Raw genomic sequence first — 22,424 nt, forward strand, 5'->3', positions numbered from 1 at the left:
ATGCCAAGATATAACAATTATCAAATTGTTGAGACAGTAAACAGGTATTTTTAATTCATAAGCCTTTCGTGAGCATGAATATTTACTTCCCTTTTCATTGAAATTAATATTTGATATCATATCTACAGGTAGTATGAAACCTCTATTTTTACAGTACTTCACATACTACAAGTATTTGAATTTTTGTCCAAGATTTCTGGTGTATTAATTACAGCTGAATTAATTTCACCTGTATTTGTAATGGTTTCCAGCCAGATTTTTTCTGTCAGGCACTAAAGACAGACTTTTGAATTTTTTTTAAATGTAAAATCAGTTGACTTTTAAGTTGTCCCTTCGGTAGTGTCTGATTTTGCACAATTTCTTGACCATTGCTGTTTCCTCAGCAGGATTACTTTGGAAGATTGTTACTGTGGAAATTCTGAAAGGAGTGGAAGTACTTAGTAAAGATGGTGGGAGTCAGCCATAATAAATCATCGAATAACAGACTTGTGTTAGGAAGCAGAAATAATGTGCTCTCCACATCTGTGGTAGATAAAACAAAATGTACCTGGCTTAAAAGGCAGCACAGGAGACTTAGGTTAGGTATTAAGAAACATTTTCTAATGCTAAAGGATGCTGAAACACTTTTGCCTAGAGACATGATAGGACCTCTTTCATTGGAAATCTGTGAGAACCAGATAGATAGATACTGTCAGTAATGGCTTAGGTATAGTTGACTTTGCCCTGGAGTGGAGGAGTGGTTTAGGTGACCTCCTGAGGGTCATAAATGTGACAGGAAGCTTGCTTGGAAGCATATTTTTTTGGTCTTAAGTGTTTAATGTTTTTGTCAAAGAAAAAATGGCAAGGTGTTAGCTGTCAGGGCATATCCATGGCAAGTTCAAAGATTAGCTGCTCTGTTTTCTTTTTCCTAAGTCCCATGATGGCATGTCTCCCTATCCTTTCTTTTTCTCTTTTGTCCAAGTTAAACACATAGGAGATAAAAAGTGACATATTGCTGTAAAAAGTGAGAGTCTTTATGATGCAAGTTTGTAGTCTGCCTTTCCGTAACTAAATGGTTGATGATGAAAGATTCCTTTCACAAATCAGAAGACTGTTTGTTACTTTTTGTTCAGTTCTAACAGGTGGAAATTAAGATAGTCTAAGTAGACATGATTAATAGAAATAGACTGGAGTCATTTGATCACTTCTGTGAGCTGCAAGTGCAAAATAGATGTTATTGCTGTATACACTACACAAATAGTACAACCTCAATCTCATGAAGTGTTTATTTTGGCCATCAGGTGAAAAGGCTATTGACTGATAGAAAGGAAGAAGTGTAAATCTAAATACCATTGCAGGAATTTCATTGTGTATTTATTGAACTACATATATGTAGCAGCCTTTTGTTACTAATATTATGATGTGCTTTTTTGGGGGTGGGGCGGTGTTGCAGGTGATACAACCCTTAGTTCAGCAACCTAGTTTACCAGTAGTGAAACAATCAGTCAAGGAGCGATTAGGTCCGGTACCTGCAAGTAATATTGAACCTGCAGAAGCACAGAGTGCCAATACAGAAGTCACTCAGGTATGTATAATAGTCAAAAAAATCAGTTGCACATTTTTTTTTCTGTAATAGGTTCCATAGTGTGTGAATGTATCCATTACAGTTACTCATATAGTCCAAGTACACATTTAATACTTATAAGTCCATGTAATTTGAGAGTGATGCTTTGATAATGAAGTTTTCCCCAGTGCAGTGATATTTGGCTTTCTTAACCAAGCATGGTACTTAATTTTTAGTATCATAGCTTCTTACTTAGTTTAAAAAAAACAACTGAAGACTGAAAATATTTCAGTAATGTTGTGTTAAATTGCACTTTTCAGATGTGAAATATTTTTCAAATATTTTATCTGTTAATCTAAAACAATTAGAGGCTGATGATCAGCATCTAAAGTATTTTCAGTATCATCCTTAATATGAGGAAGAGTGTAACCACAGTACCAATATGAATAATGACAGAATCTGGCATGTTACTCCCATTAGAAATAGTCTTTAATTTTTTATTATGTTAGAAGTATCTCATTATTAGCATTGTGCCACTACTTTAGCTTTACTTCTGAAAAGGAAGACTACCACACTTCAGAAAACAATTTTAGTTTAAATTCAAGCAACAACTTTCTGCAATTGATGCCTGCAAATACCAGATTCTAAACCACAAAAACTGAAGTGTATTTAAAAGGGCCTGTGTAGATAACCGTCTGCCAAATAGTACGTCATGGACTTCTTGCAAAAAATATATGGTATAGTCTTTGATTCCAAATTTGGCTTTATCTTTGTCTTCTCCAGTCTACTTACAGATGTATATTAACTGTAAAACCAAATATTTAAAATTCATTTTATCAACTGCTTTAACATTATTTTTCTTGTATTGTTGCTCAAAAGGCTGTGGTTTTATTAAATATTTTTTTTCTAAATTCCTAACATTTGGAATTACACAGGAAACAGTAAAATATTCATGAGGTAAAATATATTTGAACTATAAATATGTTTTGCTTTCTTAGAACGTGACTAAATTATCTGTGAAGGATAGACTGGGTTTTGTGTCAAAGCCAGTTACTCCAACAACTGAAAAGGTAAGAGAATTTCTCATACTGTCTTCCTCTCACACTTAATTTCAGTAGAATTAATTTTATTATAAAACCCCTTGTGTCAGTGTTAAGTTTGTTTCATAACTATGACTAAAGTTATTAGAGGTTAGTTTTATGAAGTATAATATATTGAAACTCAGCAGATGGCTAACTGATTATAAGAATAAAACATGCTAGGACAGAAGCTGCTGTTGTGTGGTTTTTGTTTTAATATAGTAAATTCCATTTATTCAATCATGAAAATAACTAGCTGTGTTCCAGCATCCTGAGTTGTTAAAAGAATAGAGAAATATATTTTAAAAATAAATAAATTTTGACACTACATATGAATCTACAGAAGGCCTTTCTATAAAAACATTTTTGGGCTTTTGTGTCCCTTAAAAGGTGATCCTGTAAACATTTGCCCTCTTATTTGGTCTTACAATTCGCAGTACTTGTGAAAAGATAAAAGTGGAAATTAATCAGTATAGAAAGGACAAAGAGAGGTAAGGTGGAAAAGGCGCATCTGAATGGTGGTTATGAGTTATGTATTTTGCCGAGTGGTTGCAATTTTCAGAACATGGAGTTGTTGATGTATTTACTTTAGTAGCAAAGCTGGTGATGAATGTTTCCAGATCTATTTAGCACCTTAGGGGACAGGCTTCCCCACTGCTTATCCCATTCATTTGAGAAGACTTTTGGTAGAAAGGCAGCAAGTTTTACTTGGTAACAAGATTCCTTTGCCTATGTGTGTATCTTTTCTATTGGGAATTGGCTTGCCCTGAAATAAATGAAGCATCCACTGCATTTCCTCGCCCCTCCTTACAGTATGGCAGTTAATGCATTTAGTGGAATCTAGCAAGTAAAATTCACTCCAATGATACTACGCTGTACTTAGCGTACAAAGGTAACAATACTTAATGTTGAGTTTTAGTTGTAGAGGATGTCTTTTTGACTCACTTCAAGCTGAGCAGTCTACCTAAACGCACTGGTCTTGGCTTCTTGCCTATATTTTGGTGTTGGTTTGATTAGTTGCATTCTTGTTGCCCTAAATTAGTTGCAGATAAATATCTTACTGTGTATTCCTGCACTACATTTTACATGAATACTATATACTTATTTTAGAAACAGGAAGTCTGCTTCAGTTTGAGTGAAAATGTTTGGCGTTTTTTTTCTCATTCTGTAAGAGTTATCCTGAAACACTTTTCTACATAGAGTAAATTAATGCTAAAATAGTTTTTCGCCTTCTTGTCTTACAGTACAGACCGATTTTGATTAGCTGCTGGGCTGTTCAGTGGGCTGTTTGTGAAGTGCTATTTCCTTTAGCACTTTTAGTAGGGTTCTGAAACTTGATCTGACCTGGTTTTGCCTACTACTGTCCCTTTACAAGGAAATACCTTGCATAGTTTGCAGTGACAATGTTCTATAACCATTAGAAATTAAAAGAATGACAGCTGTCAAAAAATGTAGATAGCATGTCCTAGATGTTTGGGTTTTTTTGCTTCTGAGTACAGGGTTTAACAATAACTTTCCAGTAAGAAAGTAGGTAGCTATGCTTCCGAAAGAGCAGGAGGAAAAGGAGGTGGAACAGTCATTGTGAGGCCTTTTTAAGACCTGTACAGGGACTTGCAATTTAGGAACTTGAGAGAAGATTCACAGTATTCCTTCTCTTGAATAGTATTAAGAGATTTAGAAGGCATTAATGTGTTGCTTCTTGCTGTTCTGTATTAGTTGATGCAGGTACATCTGCTGTGGCATCTCTCCTTATGTTAAGAGATGAGGAAGTATGGTTTACTCTACCATGAAAACAGTTCAGGGCAAAAGGAGTGTGTCAATATTTTTGTCTTGGTCCTCTGTTTGTGATGTAGCCTGTCCTAAAGCCACTTTGTCATGGGAACTATATGATTTGGATGTCCATATATTAATGTGCTTTAATAAGTAAAAAGAAAAAATTCCTTCATCTCTTTTTTTGGCCTGCTTAGAGTATTTTATATCATTTTTTATAATACCCCATAACATGCTTTTGGGTTTTTTTTGTTTCTTCTCCTCTCTGCACTGCTTACTCTAGAAAATAATATACTGCGCGAAGAAATAGTGTAAATAGCACAATGAAGTGAAAAACTTTTATATGAAGTGTTCCTGTTGTAAATTCTTTTGATCTCTTGATCTTTTCTGTCTTTCTAATGTTTCTTGGCTGTCTCTTTTTTTCCTTCTGTTGGTGGGCATTGCGTCTATTTTATGGAGTGCATGGTGACCAATAGACTCTGCATGCACCTTTTAATTTTCCACTATATATATAAAGTATTTTTGAACAACTGGAAGTGATACCATTTGCATAATTGCTGTGATTTGCTAACAAGGAGGACAAGATCATGCCTGTATTATGTCTAGCAGTTAGCCATGGATTTTTCAATACTAACACGGCCAAAATGTCCTTTAAGAAACGTGATAAGAAAGCAGAACAGTCCAAATCTTCAGGTATTGTGGAGATGCACATAGTATACTTTAGAGAGGTTGCAAAGCAGACAACTGTGTTCTCAATAAGGCATAGACAAATTTTCATACCTCATTACAAATGTAGGAAAGAGAACAGAGACACATAGGAGTCTCTTCCTTTGCTGTATGATGTTGAAGACTTCCCTGTACGAGTTAACTTCCTGATTGTGCAAGCTCAACTTTGCACAAACTGCCGATGAAAAAGAACTATTGTCTCTACTTTGGATCTTAATCTCTAAAATTATGTTGAATTTTTGCTTGGAAAATTCATGCAGCCATGAAAAATTGTATTTTAAACTTCAAAACAAAAAAGAAAAACTTCAGTTATTCTTGGGAAAATCTCAGTCTTCTGTTTCTTTAGTAATGCTCAAATATGTAAAATTTTATATATTTGAAACATGGAAGTACATATGAAATCTCAATGGAAAGGATTTATAATCTGATGTTTATAATTCTTAAATATCTGATGTGATGCTGTCTCTTTAAAAATTGAACTTCAGCAACTCCAAATATAATTGTTACACCAAATTTTTATATTCCATATCATCAAAACAGACAAAAGAAAAGACGCTTATATATTTTAAGCACTCATGTTTTTTTTAAAAAAACTGAAATTCACTGGCAAAAAATAAAATGATTTCCTTCTATAGGTTTTATCCACTTCTACTGGCTTGACAAAAACTGTGTACAACCCTGCTGCTTTGAAGGCAGCACAGAAATCTTTGCCTGTTGTTTCCACTTCCGTGCTAGACTCTAATGAAGCACAGAAGAAAAAACAGGTAAATTAAATATGCTTCTTTATGAAATTGACCTAGATTGGGAACTTGTGACCACTAGAGGTAGTGCACTAGGTATGTTCATCTCAAGAGCATAGATGAAACTAGTTATGAGATTAAATTCAATACAATGGTTTCCTTTCAAAGAACAAGAAAATTTAGCATTGTTTTGTTATTTTTCCAGTGTATGTTCAGGCAGTGTAAGCAGGTTTAAAACTCTCTAGAAGTTCAAAATGTGAAACTTCTTCCTCGAAGCAGAGTCTCTATGTTGAGGCATGAGTTGTCCATTGTGAGTGAGAAGGGAGTATGGTATAGTCACTATTCTTCTCTCTTAAGCCTTTCTGGAACTGGCCTTTATTCTCAGTACTCACGACCAAAATTGTTTATTCAGTGAGAGAACTGAGAACTGTATGACTCTGCATTTTATTGTTTCCAAACTATAGTTCTCCTGCATCCATTTTTATTTTTTGCATAGTATTAGGTATTGTCTTTTTTTTTTTTAATGTTAGGAAATGCAACAAAAATGCATTTGTCTGTGAATAGGTCACTTAGTTGTAGTTTAGATTGCTCAGAATTTTCAGAAGAGCCCAGTAAAGCTTCTTTTTCAGGTTTATTTTTATAATTTAGAAATATTCTTATCATTTAGGAGTACTAAATATAGGACAATGTTTACCTTATTGGTTTCAAACCACAAATTAAGAGTTCAATACTAAATTGGATTCAAACATAAGTACTGAAAGCAGTATAAGTATTAAATAAAGATTTCAGCCTATTAGTAAACTTCTGTCACTAATGTCTAATATAATTTGAAATAGCCATTTGTAGCTGCATGTCAGTTGTGGCATTGGTCCAGACTTTAAGGAAATCACTTCTGATTTTGGGATTTCATTTCATATTTGTCCCCTAAAACATGTTTTTCATAATTAGAGCCTTTACCTTTTGAGTTAAAACGCTAAGTGCCTGTGAAATGGCAAAAAACTCATAATAAAATTACTGACTTACCATAATAGTTGTAGGAGTTTTTTGAAGAGAAGACACTGGAGACATGCTAAGTGATTGGCTCTTTTTCATGCGCTCTTGTGGTCTTTCCTGTCTTCGGAGATTTCTTTTACAATATACTAGTATTTTTGTGGAAAAACATGATTTTGTGGGACTCACTCCCTTCTTTCCTCCTGTCTCCCTAGTTTTTCTTAGCATTCATCCCCTTGTCTTATCTTCCCTTTCCCTTCCAAAAAATGATTGCACACTGTATTGCAAAACTAACATTTCATGCAGCAGAATTTGTCATTATTTGGGAAGACATACAGAAACCTTACTACTATTTCTTTTTTTATGGCTGTTGTACATTTACGCTCTTTGTATAAGGTAATCTACTTGCAGTCTGATCCCAGTTGACTGGTTATCTAGAGGTGCAAAATCATCTTCTGCCTCTCCTCTTTTATCACATTAAATATGTTGATATCAAAGCTTTTAATTTTTTTCTGCAAGTATCCTGCTAAGTCCCAGTACTTCTACTGGGAGCAAGAAGCAATTGCTTTCTTTCAATCAGCGTTAATGGGAGCTGAGCACAGCAACTGTGGCATCTCCTCCTGCTTCTCCTTCTGAGTGCAGGATGTCACAAATTTATCAGTTTCAATTTATTTTGATTTGCCCACTGCAATGTCAAGATTCTTTTTTTAGCAGATTGAGTGGTAGTACTTGTCACTTCCAAGTTATAGTAGTCAGATGCAATAGACATGATTTTCTTTGGGTAACACTTTAATTTTAGAAAACAGAATGTATTTTCTTTCTGCTTGTAACTGTACTGGAGAATGTGTTTTAATTAATGGACTTGATTTACAGTTGCTTTCAAGATACTGTCCTTGCACGTTTAAACTCTTGTGTGTTGTACCTCTTGCATTATGTATTATATTGCCTTTCAGCAGATTTGTGTAAGGGGCTACTTTGTACGTAAGTAATAATGAAGTCTTCCCAGCACCGATCTAAGAAAGATCATTAGATCCTTTGCTAATTTGGTGATGCATTATTTTCCAAAACATAATTTGAAATATTTTCTGTTAGTACCTTGAGTTTGTTACTAATTTTTTCCGTTATTATAAGTTGTGTAGCTGTCATGTATCGTATATTCTTCTTCTGGCATTAGTTTTCAAAATCTAGAAACTTTCTGTAATTTTTATGCTTCTAGGAAGCATTACGACTTCAACAAGATGTGAGAAAAAAGAAGCAAGAAATCTTAGAGAAGCACATTGAAACACAAAAGGTAAAATGTTAGCATTAAAGAAAGTCATCAATTCAGTTGTAAAATATTGGTTCATTTCTCTAAAATATTTCAGAATTTGTAAGCATGAGCTACAAAACTGACCTATAAAAGAAGCTTTTCCTTAGAATGATATTATCACATTATTTTAAGTTTAGAGTTTTATTCTAATTTGTCTTGTTAGTTCACTTAAAAAAACTATGAGCGTATGTATGCAATTCATGTGCAATTTTAGATAAAATTGCCTAAATTGGGTGCAACATGCAAATGTTTACTTCTCGAAAAAAACCTGAGAGTTCTGCTTGACAAGAGCAGGAGAGATTGATGTAGAAAAGTATGCATGACTGCACTCAGGCTTAGGAAGAGAAAAAGGCCAAAATGTCATTTAAGTTGAATAAAAAATTTTGTTGAGCAAATCTGTCCAATTGAAATGGAGGTAGTAGATGTTCATTAGCAAATGAATTAGAGGTTCAGACAGATTTTAATTTAATATAAACTGTTAAAAGCCCTGTATGTTGAGTTTGAAGATCACAGCAAAAGAAGTGCAATGTTGTGCTTTTTCATTAGTTGTAATGAGTACCGGAAAACAGATCCGTAATAGCAATTGCGAAGTAAAAAGGTTTATTTATTTTTTAAATTGGACAGATGCTGATTTCAAAGCTGGAGAAGAATAAAGCCATGAAGTCAGAAGACAAAGCAGAAATCATGAAAACACTGGAAATTTTGACTAATAGCATTACCAAGTTAAAGGATGAATTAAAAGGTGTATCACCAGGAGGAGGGGCTCCTTTAAAAAGCATGAAAACTAAGACTCAGGTACTCAAGTTTTGGTCAGCTCTTTAATAAGATGAATTCACATGCTAACATCAGCAGAATAAAAATACGCAGCCACATCAGCAGTATTTAGAACCATACTGGTTTAATTTTGAAGTGTTCTTTGAAGTGAGATTGGGTTTGCCCCCTTCTTAAAGGACCATAGTTAATTGTAAAACCATGCTGTTGTCTAAAAGGTTTATCCGCTGTTGCACAGATCCTGCGTAATCTGGGAAAAAAACCCAAACCCAAACAACAAAAAAACCAAACCAAAAATCTTATAATTATTTCTTCTTATGCAGTCTTTCTCTGCCTTATGCAGTCTTTTGTGTATAGTTTATTGCTTTCTTAAATTTTTAATAGAAATTGTGAAATAGTATTTGTTATGCAAAAGGATCATCATTATGCAACACAGGTATCTTCTGGTCAGGTTCAATACACAAAACATAATGCTTCATGAAACTAGTTGACTACTGTACTGGTACGTAATTTTCTGGGGGTTTTTATGTCACTGAAATTTTTCAATATATTAAGCTTTTTAGGTGATTATGCTAGTCAGTTTTCCTTTGATCTATCTACCCATGTTTGGGTTGTACCTGTGAGAGGACTTTCCCTCCTTTGCTCTCATTCTTGTTAGTATATGGCTATAACCAGTTTCCCAGCTGCCTAAAGATGCAATTATATTACCTTTTCAAAGTGCAGTATTTTGCTTTTTATAGAATTATTTGTTCCTAAGCAGATCACAAGGTAATTAAGAGTTAAGTGAGACTTTGAGAAATAACATTTTAAGAAATCAGTGTGGTTTTTTAAATACAAGTGAGAAAGTGCATACTAATAAAAGAGCAGGGTTTTGTACAGTATATTTTCCAGTAGAAGACAAAAAGTTTTGATCTTTTCTTGCTGTTTTCATTCAGTTCTTAAATCTTCAGAATGCTTAGTTTTCTAATGCTTGAGATTCTGTTTTAAAAAGCTGGTGTAACATTGCAACCCAGATTTAATTTAGATGGATCATTAGTTTTTCAGTTTGAAACAGCATTTCTACTGCTTTATTTTATGTAGAAATATAGATATTAAAAGTAACTGCCATTTAAATTATAGTCATGTACAGTTTTGAAAAGAAATAGCAAAAAGAAATAGTGAAATAACCTGTGTGTACTCACTGTAGCTTCTTATGTTGTTTGTCAGTCAGAAAAAAGTTGAAGTGGCATATTTTTATCCTGAAAATTGACATAGATTATAATTTCTGGAAGTCCCTTTATACCTGTTAAAACATCTTCAGTTGCAGTGGAATACTCTATTCTGTGTTTTCGAGGGGGGACTAACAGTAATAGAAAAGAAAAAATCCCAGAATTCAGATACTGCTATAATAAGATTAAATTCCTCTTTTTTTTAGAAATGAGAGAAGAGGGGGTTTTATGTTTTTGAAAGAGAGGGACATTGGTGAGAAAATTGTTTCTGAGAGGCCTAAAGGAACCTACTCTACCTGTAGAGTGAATTTGAACTATAAAGTCTTAGAAATTGGCAATATTTTCAAAGTTGCATTTGATAAAGCCTCATGTTTTTGAGAAATACTCTTCTGTTGGTGGTGTATGGTGCTTCATAAATTTGAACAGGAAGAATAGTCTATAACAGTTTTAATCCAAGAATAGCGGTTGGTTGTGGGTTTTGTCACATGCAAGGGAAAGAACCCAGACCCATAGAAATGAAGAAGCAAGTTGCTTGGTAAATTCTTGACTAGAAAATCATAAATGCAGTATTTTAACCCATGACAGTTATTTTACCTTGAGAGTGGTCTGATAAACTTTCAGAGCAGACAAGAAAATAGTCCAGTAACACAAAATTGCTCAAAATGATTGAGATTGGAAGGGATCTCTGGGAATCGTCTTGTTCCATCATCAGGTGCCACTAAGAAGAGTCTGGATGTCTTCTTTACTCATCTACACTGTGTGTTTATACACCTGGTGTCACATAAAGGGTATGAGTCTGATACGTGGCTGGTGGAGGCCCTCCCATTGAGTCGTGAGGTTCAGAAAGGACCCCTTTGCTTTCTAAACTCCTCCTCAGAGAGGAGCCTAGGTGCGGCTAGATTCAGTCCTAGTCCCAGACATGGTCAGTGGTTTATGTCTAAAGGATTATATATAGCCACATATCAGAGTCAATGTTTGCCTGTCAGAGCCCCCTAAAGGACTTTCACTGAGTTGAAACAGAAAGTTTATTAAAACAACAGATATAAAGAGTCAGAATTGCCATTGATAAATGCACTTACTGCAATAGCGCTAATGTATGATTATAATGCTAGCAAAATACTGTCCCGGGTATTCGTCGCCAAAAAGGTGAAGTCGCAATGCTTACCAAGAAGGCATCCATGTCTTGGGTGGAGGAAAAGGAGCACAGCCCGTCGACTGCCTCTTCGGGGTCTTCAATCTCTGCTCTTCCCACCCCCATGGGGGTAACTTCCTCAATATCCTTTATACCCCAATCTTAGCTGTTTCCCTCCCTGGGGTGATGTTTAACGTGATTTGGATGGAGAGTCAAGTACTGTAGTCACATATATTTAGCATGTACTTCTTTAAGCTCATTATCATATTTAGGGTTATCAACTTTAATATTCATTTCATGGATAATGAAGCAAAAGGTCTCACTCCAGGCACAGTGGCCTTCAAGATTCTGTGTGGAAACCATCTGTTTATTCTGCATTCTTTAGCCAAAACCGGGCTGTGTTGCCACCACGAGACTCCCTCCTTTGGCTGCTTCTAATACCAGCTTTCCGGATCTCCAGCCACAATGTTTGCATAAGAGATAAGTGGACACCGGTGGCTTTAACCTCTTATGTGCAATTCTCACACATGGATAAGGTCCCGTGTCCCCCCTCCCCTTTTCATCCAGAAGTCAAACAGTCGCAGCTCTGTCAGCCTCTGCTCATATAGTAGATGCTCCAGTCCTTAAATCATCTTCGTAGCTTTTTGCCAGACTCTCTCCAGTATGTCTCCCTTGTGCTGGGCAGCCTGGAACTGGACACAGCACTCCATATGTGGCCTTGCCACTGCAGAGTAGAGGAGAAGGATCACCTCCCTTGACCTGCTGGTGGCGGTGTTCCTGGCGCAGCCCATGAGGCTGTTGGCCGCCTTTGCCACAAGGACGCACTGCTTGCTCATGTTCAACTTCCGTGCTACCAGGATGCCTCAGGTCCTCTTCAGCTGGGCAGCCCCCAACCTGGTGGCTGGGGTTATTCTTTCCCAGGTGCAGGACTTGGCATTTCCCATTGTTGAAATGCAGGAGGTTCCTTCTGCCCCATTTCTCCAGCATACCACGATCCTTCTGAATGGAACCTCAGCCAGCTGGTGTAGCAGCTGCTTCTCCGAATTTTGTGTTGTCCGCAAACTTGCTGAGGTCACACTCTGTCTTACCATCCAGGTCACTAATGAAGATGTTATAAACAGTGACTGCTAGGGTACAGCACGAGTGACTGGTCTCCAGCTAGACTTTCTGCCACTGATCAGAATCCTTTGAACCCAGCAATTCAGCCAGTTTTCAGTCAATCTTGCTGTCTACCTATGTAGTCAGCACTTCATCCTTTTGGCTGTGAGGTTGTTGTGGGTGACAGTATTGAAAGCCTTACTGAAGTCAAGATAGACAACTTCCACTACTCTGCTCTTGTCCACCAAGCCAGTCATGTCATTGTAGACGGCTGTTAAGGTCAAGCATGATTTCTCCTTCCCTTTTCCCAATCACCTTCTTGTTCTTAATATGCTTGGAAATGTTTTCCAGATTATTTACTCCTTCATCTTCCCTGGGATTGTGATGAGGGTGACTAGCATGTAATTCTCCTGATCTCCTTATCCTTCTTGAAGATCGGAGTGACATTCACTTTTTATCAGTCCCAAGGAACCTCCCCCAAATGCCATGACCTTCCAAAGATAATTTAGATTGGCTTTGCAATGACATTAACAGGCTCTGTCAGTGCTTACGGTACCTGGGTCCCAGGTATTTGTGTATGTCCAGTTTGTTTAAGTATTTCCTAACTTGATTCTCTTCCAACAGAGACAACCTTGTTCCAGGCTTTTCCACTGGTCTCAGGATCTGGGACTGCTGAAGGCAAGTCTTTCCAGTAAAGGCTAAGGAGTAAGAGGTATTGAGTACCTCAGCTGCTCCTGTGTCCTTTGTTGCTAGGTCCCCTTTCACATTCAGTCATCAGCCCATGTTTTTCACAGCATAGTATTCCTCTTGCTGCTGATAGACCTGCAGAAGCCTTTCTTCTTGTTCCTCACCCCATCTTGCCAGATTCAATTCTAGGTAGACTTTGGCTTTCCAAACCAGTGCCCACATGCTCGGACAGTTTCTCTATACTCCTTCTGTGATCTGATCCAGCTTCCACCTCTTGTACACCTTGTTTTTGTGTTTAAGTTGTTAGGAGCTCCTTGTTCATCCAGGTAGGTCTCCTGTCACCTTTGTTCTATTTCCTACATGCTCTGGAACTTGGAGGATGTAATTCTTGAAAGTCATCCTGCCTTTCCAGCAGATATCCAAGCCCAACAGGAGGCTTCTTCCAATTGTCTGAAGAAGGCCTCATCTACTTCTTTTACCTGATCAGGCAGTGTAACACCCACTGCAACGTCACCTGTGTTGGTCTGCCATCTTAATCCTGACTCAAACTTTTGACTGGCTCATCATCTGTCCCCAGTAGAGCTCCGTGCATTCCTACTGCACTGTCACATAAAGGGCAACTCCTGCTCATTGTCATCTTGGCTTGTCCTTCTGTAAGAGACCATGTCCATCCACTGCAGCACTCTAGTCGTGTGAGTTTTCCTACAATGTTACTGTAGTCTCAGTGAGACTGTAGCCCTGTAACTACACACAGATACCTTAATTCCTCCTCCTCATTTTGCATGTTGTGTGCATTACTGTACAGGCTCTTCAGAGAGGCACTGATTTCCCAGAAAAGAGATGAGATTTTCTCCTGTGACACTGTTCTGTAGGCCCTCCCTCATTTATGTGTATTGGTATGTGTATGCTTGAGATGGTCCCCCTTCAACCCAGTTTTGTTGATGTTGAGATCTCTTTTGCCCACATCACCCTTTGCTTGGCAACCTGGTCCACCACTTCCTTGTCTGATTGTTTTTACTTAGTAAAGTGAGGCAATATGCTAATTTCAATTACAGTTTTAATGAAGTTTTTTATTTGGTTTTCCATTTCCTTTGTAATATGGAAAGTGAAGAAACATTTTAGGCAAACCCATTTCATAACAGACAAAATAACTGAACTGTAGAAAAGTTGATTTTATTGATAGCTTTCCTCTCAGATTGTGCATTATCTATGAGCATTATTTTGTTAACATTTGAAAGAGAGAAAACAATCAGTCCCATCTGACCTTTGTGATAGTGAGGAATTAACAGAGCCTTCAGTTAAAATTTACAACTTTGACAACTTTCTGAAAGACTTTGCTCTAGGTTCCTTTGCATTTTCTTAGTGTTTAAAACCTGGGCAGCTCAGAAGAAACTGCAAACTTGAAGAGATGAGGCCCATGTGAGTGTGCCATTATCTTTACTTATTTTTGTCTTGTTCCAGTTCATGCAGATTACACAATACTCTCCCACTCTGAGTATAGAAACATTTGCTGCCTCTTGGTGTATCTTGAAGGAGGTGTTTTCTTCTTGAGACCTGGCATAGCTCTGTAAAAGAGAAGTCTTCATTAAGAGCACTAGAAATAAAATTCAAAATCTAGAGACTTTCTTTACGACTTTAGTGTCACTGGCTGCTTTGTGAGTTCTAACTGCTGGTCATTATTAAACTTCAGAAGTGGTTGTATTGCCATGTCATTGATGTGTTGCAACACAGTGGGATTTGAGAGAAACACTGTTTCCAATTTTGAAAACCATTTTACAGGAGATAATGGATTCTTTTCTGTGGTTGCTGTAGATAATCAGAAAATGGGGCTGAAAGGGGTTCAGGTTGAAGTTGCCAGTTGAATAATCCAGCTCTTTTTCTTTTAAAGTTTCCAGGAAAAAACAAAGAAACAAAAAAACCCCTTCTTTATCATTCAGTGGTGATGCTTGGTTTCCAACTGTCACAACTGCGAAACCTTCATCTCTTGACAACCAGCCTTTGAATACATAACATGCTGTGGTTTTGAATCAACGGTGTAAATGTAAAACTGTTTCACAATCATCTATAATTTTATCCTTCATTTGTGATGTCACTGGAACATTTGGCTGCTGCCTTTTCCATAAAAAAAAAAAAAAAAAAAAACAGCAAAAAACCCCAAACCCAGAATAAGAGAAAAAAGAAAGCTTCCAATTTGGAACAGAACTTCAAATAAAATTTTCATGGTCACATAAAGCCCTTTCCTGCACCTGTACCCAGCACCTGCACCTCAGTGGTTGCAATGAACATGTCTAAATTGGGGTTCAGAGACAGTGTCATACATAACTTTGAACTTTCTAATAATTTTTTTTAGGGTACTGTGTGCTGAAAGGCAACTCCGGGTGCATCAGAGACCAACCTTTTGTTAGCAGAGGTCTTGTTACTGTGTTTTTTCTGCTGTGGTCTGAACAGAACTACCATTTGTGCTTTTTGCATTATGGAATTATGCTGAACTTAGATGCTTTTTCTCATTACTGATTATAGATTTTGTATTCATTCATAATTTTACTGATTTTTTTTTTTTTTTTTTGGTAGAATCTCTTTTTATCTCATCATCACTACCATATAATTTTGCATTTTCTATTTTGTGTATCTCTAGTTTAGAAAAACTTCCACTGGCTTTGGCTGTGTGGTAGTCTAAAAGGTTTGACATCACCAAGCTCAGAAACATACTACTACACGTTGAAGTTTTATCTTGCCAAGAAAGCTCCTAAGCTTGCGCTTGGGTTTTTTTTTAAAGGTGGAAAACTAGCATAGTAAGCACAGTATACCTGCAAAATTACAGCTGTGATCTGAATTAATAAGCCACAACTTGGTTAAGTTTAAAATTGCACTACAGCTTCTAGTTTCCAAATTCCCTTTCCTTAGAGTTTCTAGGAATCTGTTTTCCAGATAGAGGTGCTGTGGCAGACTTCTACCTTACCTGGAGGCCAGTGCTGGCCAATCTTTAAGTGGCTATGTATTTCCAAAGCAGCCCGCTGATAGGAGCGTAGCAATAGATTCTTGGTTTTTTTTTTCAGAAAATTGTTTCCTCAGTAGAGAATGTGAATTGTGGAACTAATAATTTACCTAACAATTTCTTAGATGCAGAAAGAGTTACTAGATACTGAACTGGATTTATACAAGAAGATGCAAGCTGGGGAGGAAGTTACTGAATTAAGACGAAAATATACAGAGCTACAGCTGGAAGTATGTTTGTCTCTTCTTTTGTAGCAATTAACTTTTAATCAAATATTTTCATATATGTTTATTAGCTTGTGTATTGTATCATAACCTATATTCTCCAGAGTGCAATATTAAGTTGCATGTAGATAGAGGCATTTAGCAATAATATTTTAAAAACATCAGTTTCTGAATTCCACTGAGGTAGAGAAATACAGTCTTGTCTTTAATTTTGATTGCTAATCTGTTTAAACTCTGTAACTATTTAGATGATGAGATATTTTATAGATTTGTGGTAGAAATACTTCCTTGAGAGCATGAAGTGTTTTTAAATGTTTGCTTGTAGGTGGTGGTGGTGGTTTTCGTACAGAAGAGTTAAAAAACACTGCTTTGATCTTTTATTCTTAAGTGTTAGCGTCCTCTTAATGAGTTTAACCAAAAAGGCTGAAGTGCCAAAAGTAATGTTATTACAGCGTTGGTTTCAAGAGAAGGAGGACTTACCAAAAGCAAATACAATGTTTCAAGAAGTGTTCAATGTATAGAAACATGCTTTTTCTTAAGTACTTGATTTTTAAAAAATGCAGAAGGCTGTGCAAGATTCTTCATGTCTGTGTCTTTTTTTAAGAAATTCAGAATGCTGTGGGTGCTATTCTCTGTTATATTGCACTGTCTTGCCTATATGATTGTGTAATATCTACTTAATTGCATGATAATCTTATCTCTTTTTACTGTTAAGCAGGCTGCTGTGTCGCTTAAATCCCTCTTGTCTTAATGAAGTTTGGTCATGTCTTATGTATAACTGCATATGAACACAGTGCACATACGTACGGCTAAGTTGCATTAAAATCTTATTTTAAAACTAAGTTGTTACGCAGCTTTGGTAGTTGTGAAAATAGGTTTGTTAGTAAGCCAAGCCAATTGAATAGAGAGGGCATAAAAGCTTATGTTAACAGTATATATTTTGATGGTGAATAATATTTTGTAGGTGTACTGAAAGCTTGTTTATAAATCATACATTTTAGAAATTACGTGAATTGAATGATGTGTAAAATAGCAGTAGAAAAGTAGATGCTCATTCAAGATAAAGTTATACTGTAGTTGAGCGGTAATACTACTCCATCTCTCATTGAGTCTGTCTGTATTTCGAGTGGGGAAAAAAAAAATTGTAGCTCTTGCAGGAGAATCATCTTTGCTAGTGAAATGAATATTCTGAGGCCTTTAGGAAATACTGATCAAAGTAGATGGAGAAAAACAGGGTTATTAGTAAAGCACACCAGTATGTTTCAAGGAACAGCATGAAATGCATCCCTTGTATAATTTACTAGAGGGATAGGGGTTTTTCCCCCTTGGTGTTTGTTTGATTCTTCAGTATTCATACAAATTCTTTAGAAAAACTTTTATTCGCACATTGCCCTTGTGAGTTTAACTCCCACAATATTCATGTGTTGCTTCTGTGGCTCATAACCTGCTGTTCTGTTCCAAGCAGCCCTGATTTTACCCTGAGAAAACCCAAACAGTATACAGCTTGATTGTTGAGTCAGCATAATCTTTAACTTTCTGGATTATTCATTTAACAATTAAAAAATGGTTTTTTTAAAAAACTCTGCAGGATTCTCTTTACAAAAAATAAAACCTGAACTATATACTAATTGTAAAATTATCTGAATAATTTCATGAATAAAGCCATTACAGGTTGATCTCCTCATGCGTGATATCACTAGTATCTATTAAAGCAGTGCTATCAGTATTCGAGTTGTAAACACTGTAGGATACATTAAAAATATTGTTATGGTGATTTCATTTAACATTCGATTCCTACATTGGATCTATTTGGATTTTAAAAGATTTTTTTTCTTGTTATAAACATTGAAATTAAATCCTTGAAAGTGCTTTTTTGAAACTTAAAATAACTTTTGTGAATTATTTTTTAAATGGCTGTCAGAGATACTGTCATCGGCCTTTTGACTTTTCTTGGAGAGTGCACGGTAGTTCTTTAGAAGGGATACACAGGTATTGTGAGAATGGAAAGTAATGAGTACAGAGAGCCAATTTTTTAGCCAATACTTTGTCCTTGGAGGTGCTTGTTGGAGCCTCTATTTCATACCTCACAATTCTGTGGCCAAAAGCTATTATGCTGAATTAATTCTGGTCAGAATAAAAATCCTGGCTGGGCTTTCAGAGACGAGATAAAAAGACAAACTAAGTAGTTAGTCACCATATCAAGAAAATTTGTTAATGAAATTTCAAATGTTGTACTGCAGTTCCTTTGTCCTACGAGGAATTTTCCTCACAGATAAGGGCTCTTTTGATGTCTATTTTTAATACCTGGTTCTTTTTTCCTATTTCCATCCTATTTTTGATCTGGTAATGATTAACAGTATTAGCTTTTTAATGTTATTAACATGTTCACCTTTTGTTATTTTAAGACCTGTAAGCTGCTCTTTCTGAGGCTTGCTTGGGGATGTGTTTTTAGGAAACATCAGAATATGTGTTTGTTAATTTTGTCTAAATATTTAGATTATGAATTTTAATACATCAATATGTTATGTACAAACATCTTAGGCTGCCAAACGAGGGATTCTTTCTTCAGTTCGTGGTAGAGGGGTTCATGCAAGAGGTCGGGGTGCATCACGTAGCAGAGGTAGAGGAATACGAGGCCGGGGTAGAGGCAGAGGAGTTCCTGTGCATGCAGTTTTGGATCATCGACCTAGGGCATTAGAAATCTCTGCATTTACAGAAAGTGATAGAGAAGATCTTCTTCCTCATTTTGCGGTATGTGGCAATTTCACTTTTTCTGTTCTTTGGATGACATTCTTCTATTGAATGACTTGTTTTCTCTTGATTCAATTCATCTGGAAATACTATTTAGGAATGAATCTTTAACATGATACACCTGTTGATGGAAAAAGGGTAACATCAGAAAATGGTAACACAGAGAAATGACACCATTGATTCACCTAGTTACAACTGTAACCACATAGCACTCACAAAGCTTGTGTTTTTTCCTAATAAAGGAAACTGAGAATATAAAGTAATGACTTACCATGTTATTTGGTCAGGACACATAGTTACAAATTTTTAGGTATAGAATGATAAAATAACCGAAGGGATGGTGAGAACAGAGACTGATTCAGTGCCAAACTCTCAGTACCCAAAGTCTGTTTATTGAAGTATCTTAACAGTGCTTTTGCCTAACTTTCTGAATTTAAGAATCAAGGTGACAATTGCGCAGCTATATGCAGATCTTGGCAGGGCACCCAAAGGTTTCTGTCTATTCATTTCTAAGTTTAAGAAGTCAGAGCTTTTTCTACATTTTTTTTTTCTGGTTTTACTCTAAGAAATGATAAATTGAAATAACTTTTAGCAAATTTTTATGTGCAAATATAGTAAAGTGAGAAATCAACATAAATTTATAAAAACCCATAACAAAAAACCCCACCACTACTATACTCGGGTTTTTTAAGGTGTCGTGTTTCCAGGCGCTATATATATATACACACACACACACGTACATATGTATTTTGTTCCCCTTAAATACACTGCATCATACCTATATAGGGGAACAAAAAGGGAACCTTCATACCCATAAAGGTACAAAATTACTTTCTATAGAGATGAATGACAGACTGAACATTTATATGTACTTATATATATGTGTGTGTGTATTTAAGGGGAACAAAAGTACTTTCTATAGAGTTTATGATTGAACATTTAAGCAATGATTTTACAAATCTTCGTTGTAAAACTAAGAACATAAAACTTTAAAATGAAGCAATTCAATCCACTTGGTCAACCATAGGATGTTTCTGAGTCCAGTTTCAATGATGAGTATAATAAAAAACTTATTTTTAATCTATAGCAGGATATTGTGATTTAGTCTACCTCATGAATATTGCTAAAGTAAATTTTGCTGGTCACCTTTTGTATTTTTTATTTCATAATGTACTTATATAGTTATGTAAAGTATATAAAAATGAAGACAGACAATCTGCCACTGTTAAAAGCTGGCTGTGTGGTGTCAGTTTATGGTCATAAATTTGCTCAGAACTTCGCATTTTCTTATATTTTGGTTTTATTGTAGGGAGCATGAAACTTACGATCTTTAACAAACAAAAATATTAACAAAAAAAGCTTAGTAGCATCAACAAATACAATTCTATTCTCAGTGTTAGTTGTATAACACTGAGAAGAAATGTTAATTATTTCATTTTGCAGGCTATGCATTTGCTGTTTTTAAACTTGCTCCAAATTCCACGGAAATGCACTGAGCTGTATTTCTGTTTCTGTGATATGATATCACAGCTCTCTGTACATCAGCAGTGCACTCCACCTGTACAGATATGTTGGGTATTGCAGCTTACAGTGATGGCAGCATTAAAAATAGCAATACCATAGAGACTGTTACAGGAATAGATGTGTCAGGTTCTTAAGATGCTGAAATCAAGTTAAGTTTTGAAACTTTTTCTGCAGTCTCTGTGTCTAATAAATCTTTTTATGGAAGAGTTTCGTAATAGACTAATGGAATCATCTCAAGACCCCTTCTTTCTGATCAAGAGAGAAGTATTGAAGCTGAACCACCTCTTTTTCTGTCATAATTTTACTTCATACCTGTATGCTTAAAATCAGGAAATCCAGAGACCACAGAGTTTCTGTGTTTTAGCAATGCAAGTAAAAGTAACGGTATTCCTTGCAAAGCCAAGTATTCTGATTGGCATTAGGGCTATGAAAGGTACACTATTCTAGTTTTGTATGATTTTTGAGGGCGTTTGATTTAGGATAGCAGTTTTAGAGCTGGAGAACTATTTCACTAAGCTTTTTTTTCTTATTTATTTATTAAAAGCAATATGGTGAAATTGAAGATTGCCAGATAGACGACTCTTCTCTCCATGCGGTGATTACCTTTAAGACAAGAGCAGAAGCTGAAGCTGTGAGTAGAGCCTTTGTTGAAAATATTCTGCAACGTTCAGCTACTTTCTAGTTGCATTATACTTGTATATTTGATTAAACTTAATACTGTGAATTATTTTAAAACATTTTAAAAGTAGTCTGACACAGAAGTTTAATTCTAGATTAAACAAATCTGTTAGAAGAGCATATGACTGGAATCCTTAGGAAATGAGGATCTTTATAGCAAACTCAGGTACAGGATATAAGAGAGAAATTACAAGAATCACTTGGGAATTAATAGCTGGATGTCTTGGTTTATTTAATTGTCAGTTGTTTTCACGTGAAGACTTGGTACTCTCACATTCAGCCTGAAATCTCACTGACATCCTGCAGAGTGAGCCTATATGTTTTGTTTGGGATCAGTTGGGATTTACCTTTGCCTGAAAAGCTGTGATAGTGTAAATGTGATTTGATGTGATGGGATTTTCTTTTTTTATCTTCTTTTTTTTTTCTTTCCTTTTTTAGCATGTTGCTTAGAAATGTAGAAAATTACAGAAGTATAGAATTGTAGAAGTAGCTTTTAGAGACTAAAATCCAGACTTGAGGTATGCTGTAATACTGCATCCTTACACAGGGATCATTAGGACTTTATACATTTGGCTCAGTGGGATTCCTGCCTTATTCAGTCCATGGTGTAGGCTCTATGTGAACCTGTGCAAAATAACAACCACAGTTATTCTGCAAATGAATTTGTTTTCTTTAAAATCCTTGCATCACTGTTGGAAAGGAGTATCCTGAAAATAACAGGGACTTCAGAAAGAATGGATTCATACACAGTATGGTTGTATGGAAAGTTTTCATTTTGTATTTATATTTTGCATAGGGTTTTTGATTTTGTCAAAACTTATCTTGTAGAGTTTACTCGAACACAATTTTCATACCTGGCCAGACTCTTCTATTTTTGTATGCTTTATCTTGAGACACTAGTGACCTGATTGACAGAAATACTGATATTTACAATACAAATTAAGCCATTGACAATTGTTTTGAACACTTACAGTATCATTATGGTTACATATTTCGAGAAACAATTTGATGCATGTGCCAAAGATGTTTTACAGAACCATAAAAATTTTGTTTGTGAAACTTAGATACAGCAATGATGAGCACTAACTGTAAGGGGATTGTAATTATTCTGTAAAAAAAGAAGTCTAATTAATGTTACATAGTCATATACTGACTGATAGGGAAAAAGTACTGTACAACTAACTGTATTGAAGGAGCAC

At 35.8% G+C, this 22,424-nt stretch overlaps 1 protein-coding gene across 4 annotated transcripts in view; it reads left to right on the forward strand.

Annotated features, from left to right (window-relative positions):
• The window catches only part of RBM26 (RNA binding motif protein 26), a 67,251-nt gene that overhangs the window by 29,048 nt on the left and 15,779 nt on the right, over positions 1–22,424 (forward strand). For 3 of the 4 annotated variants that reach the window (XR_008578717.1, XM_054836681.1, XM_054837942.1), the window contains exons 13-20: positions 1,433–1,564; positions 2,542–2,613; positions 5,754–5,882; positions 8,065–8,139; positions 8,782–8,952; positions 16,174–16,278; positions 18,814–19,023; positions 21,092–21,178. Coding sequence is in view for 3 of the 4 variants with exons in the window: in XM_054836681.1 (XP_054692656.1) it covers positions 1,433–1,564; positions 2,542–2,613; positions 5,754–5,882; positions 8,065–8,139; positions 8,782–8,952; positions 16,174–16,278; positions 18,814–19,023; positions 21,092–21,178 (981 nt within the window). In the remaining variant the exon portion in view is untranslated. The remainder of the gene's footprint in view (positions 1–1,432; positions 1,565–2,541; positions 2,614–5,753; positions 5,883–8,064; positions 8,140–8,781; positions 8,953–16,173; positions 16,279–18,813; positions 19,024–21,091; positions 21,179–22,424) is intronic. The other variant, XM_054838809.1, reaches the window with a different exon arrangement.

This window comes from Grus americana, chromosome 1 (assembly GCF_028858705.1).
Source record: "Grus americana isolate bGruAme1 chromosome 1, bGruAme1.mat, whole genome shotgun sequence".
Taxonomy (NCBI): domain Eukaryota; kingdom Metazoa; phylum Chordata; class Aves; order Gruiformes; family Gruidae; genus Grus; species Grus americana.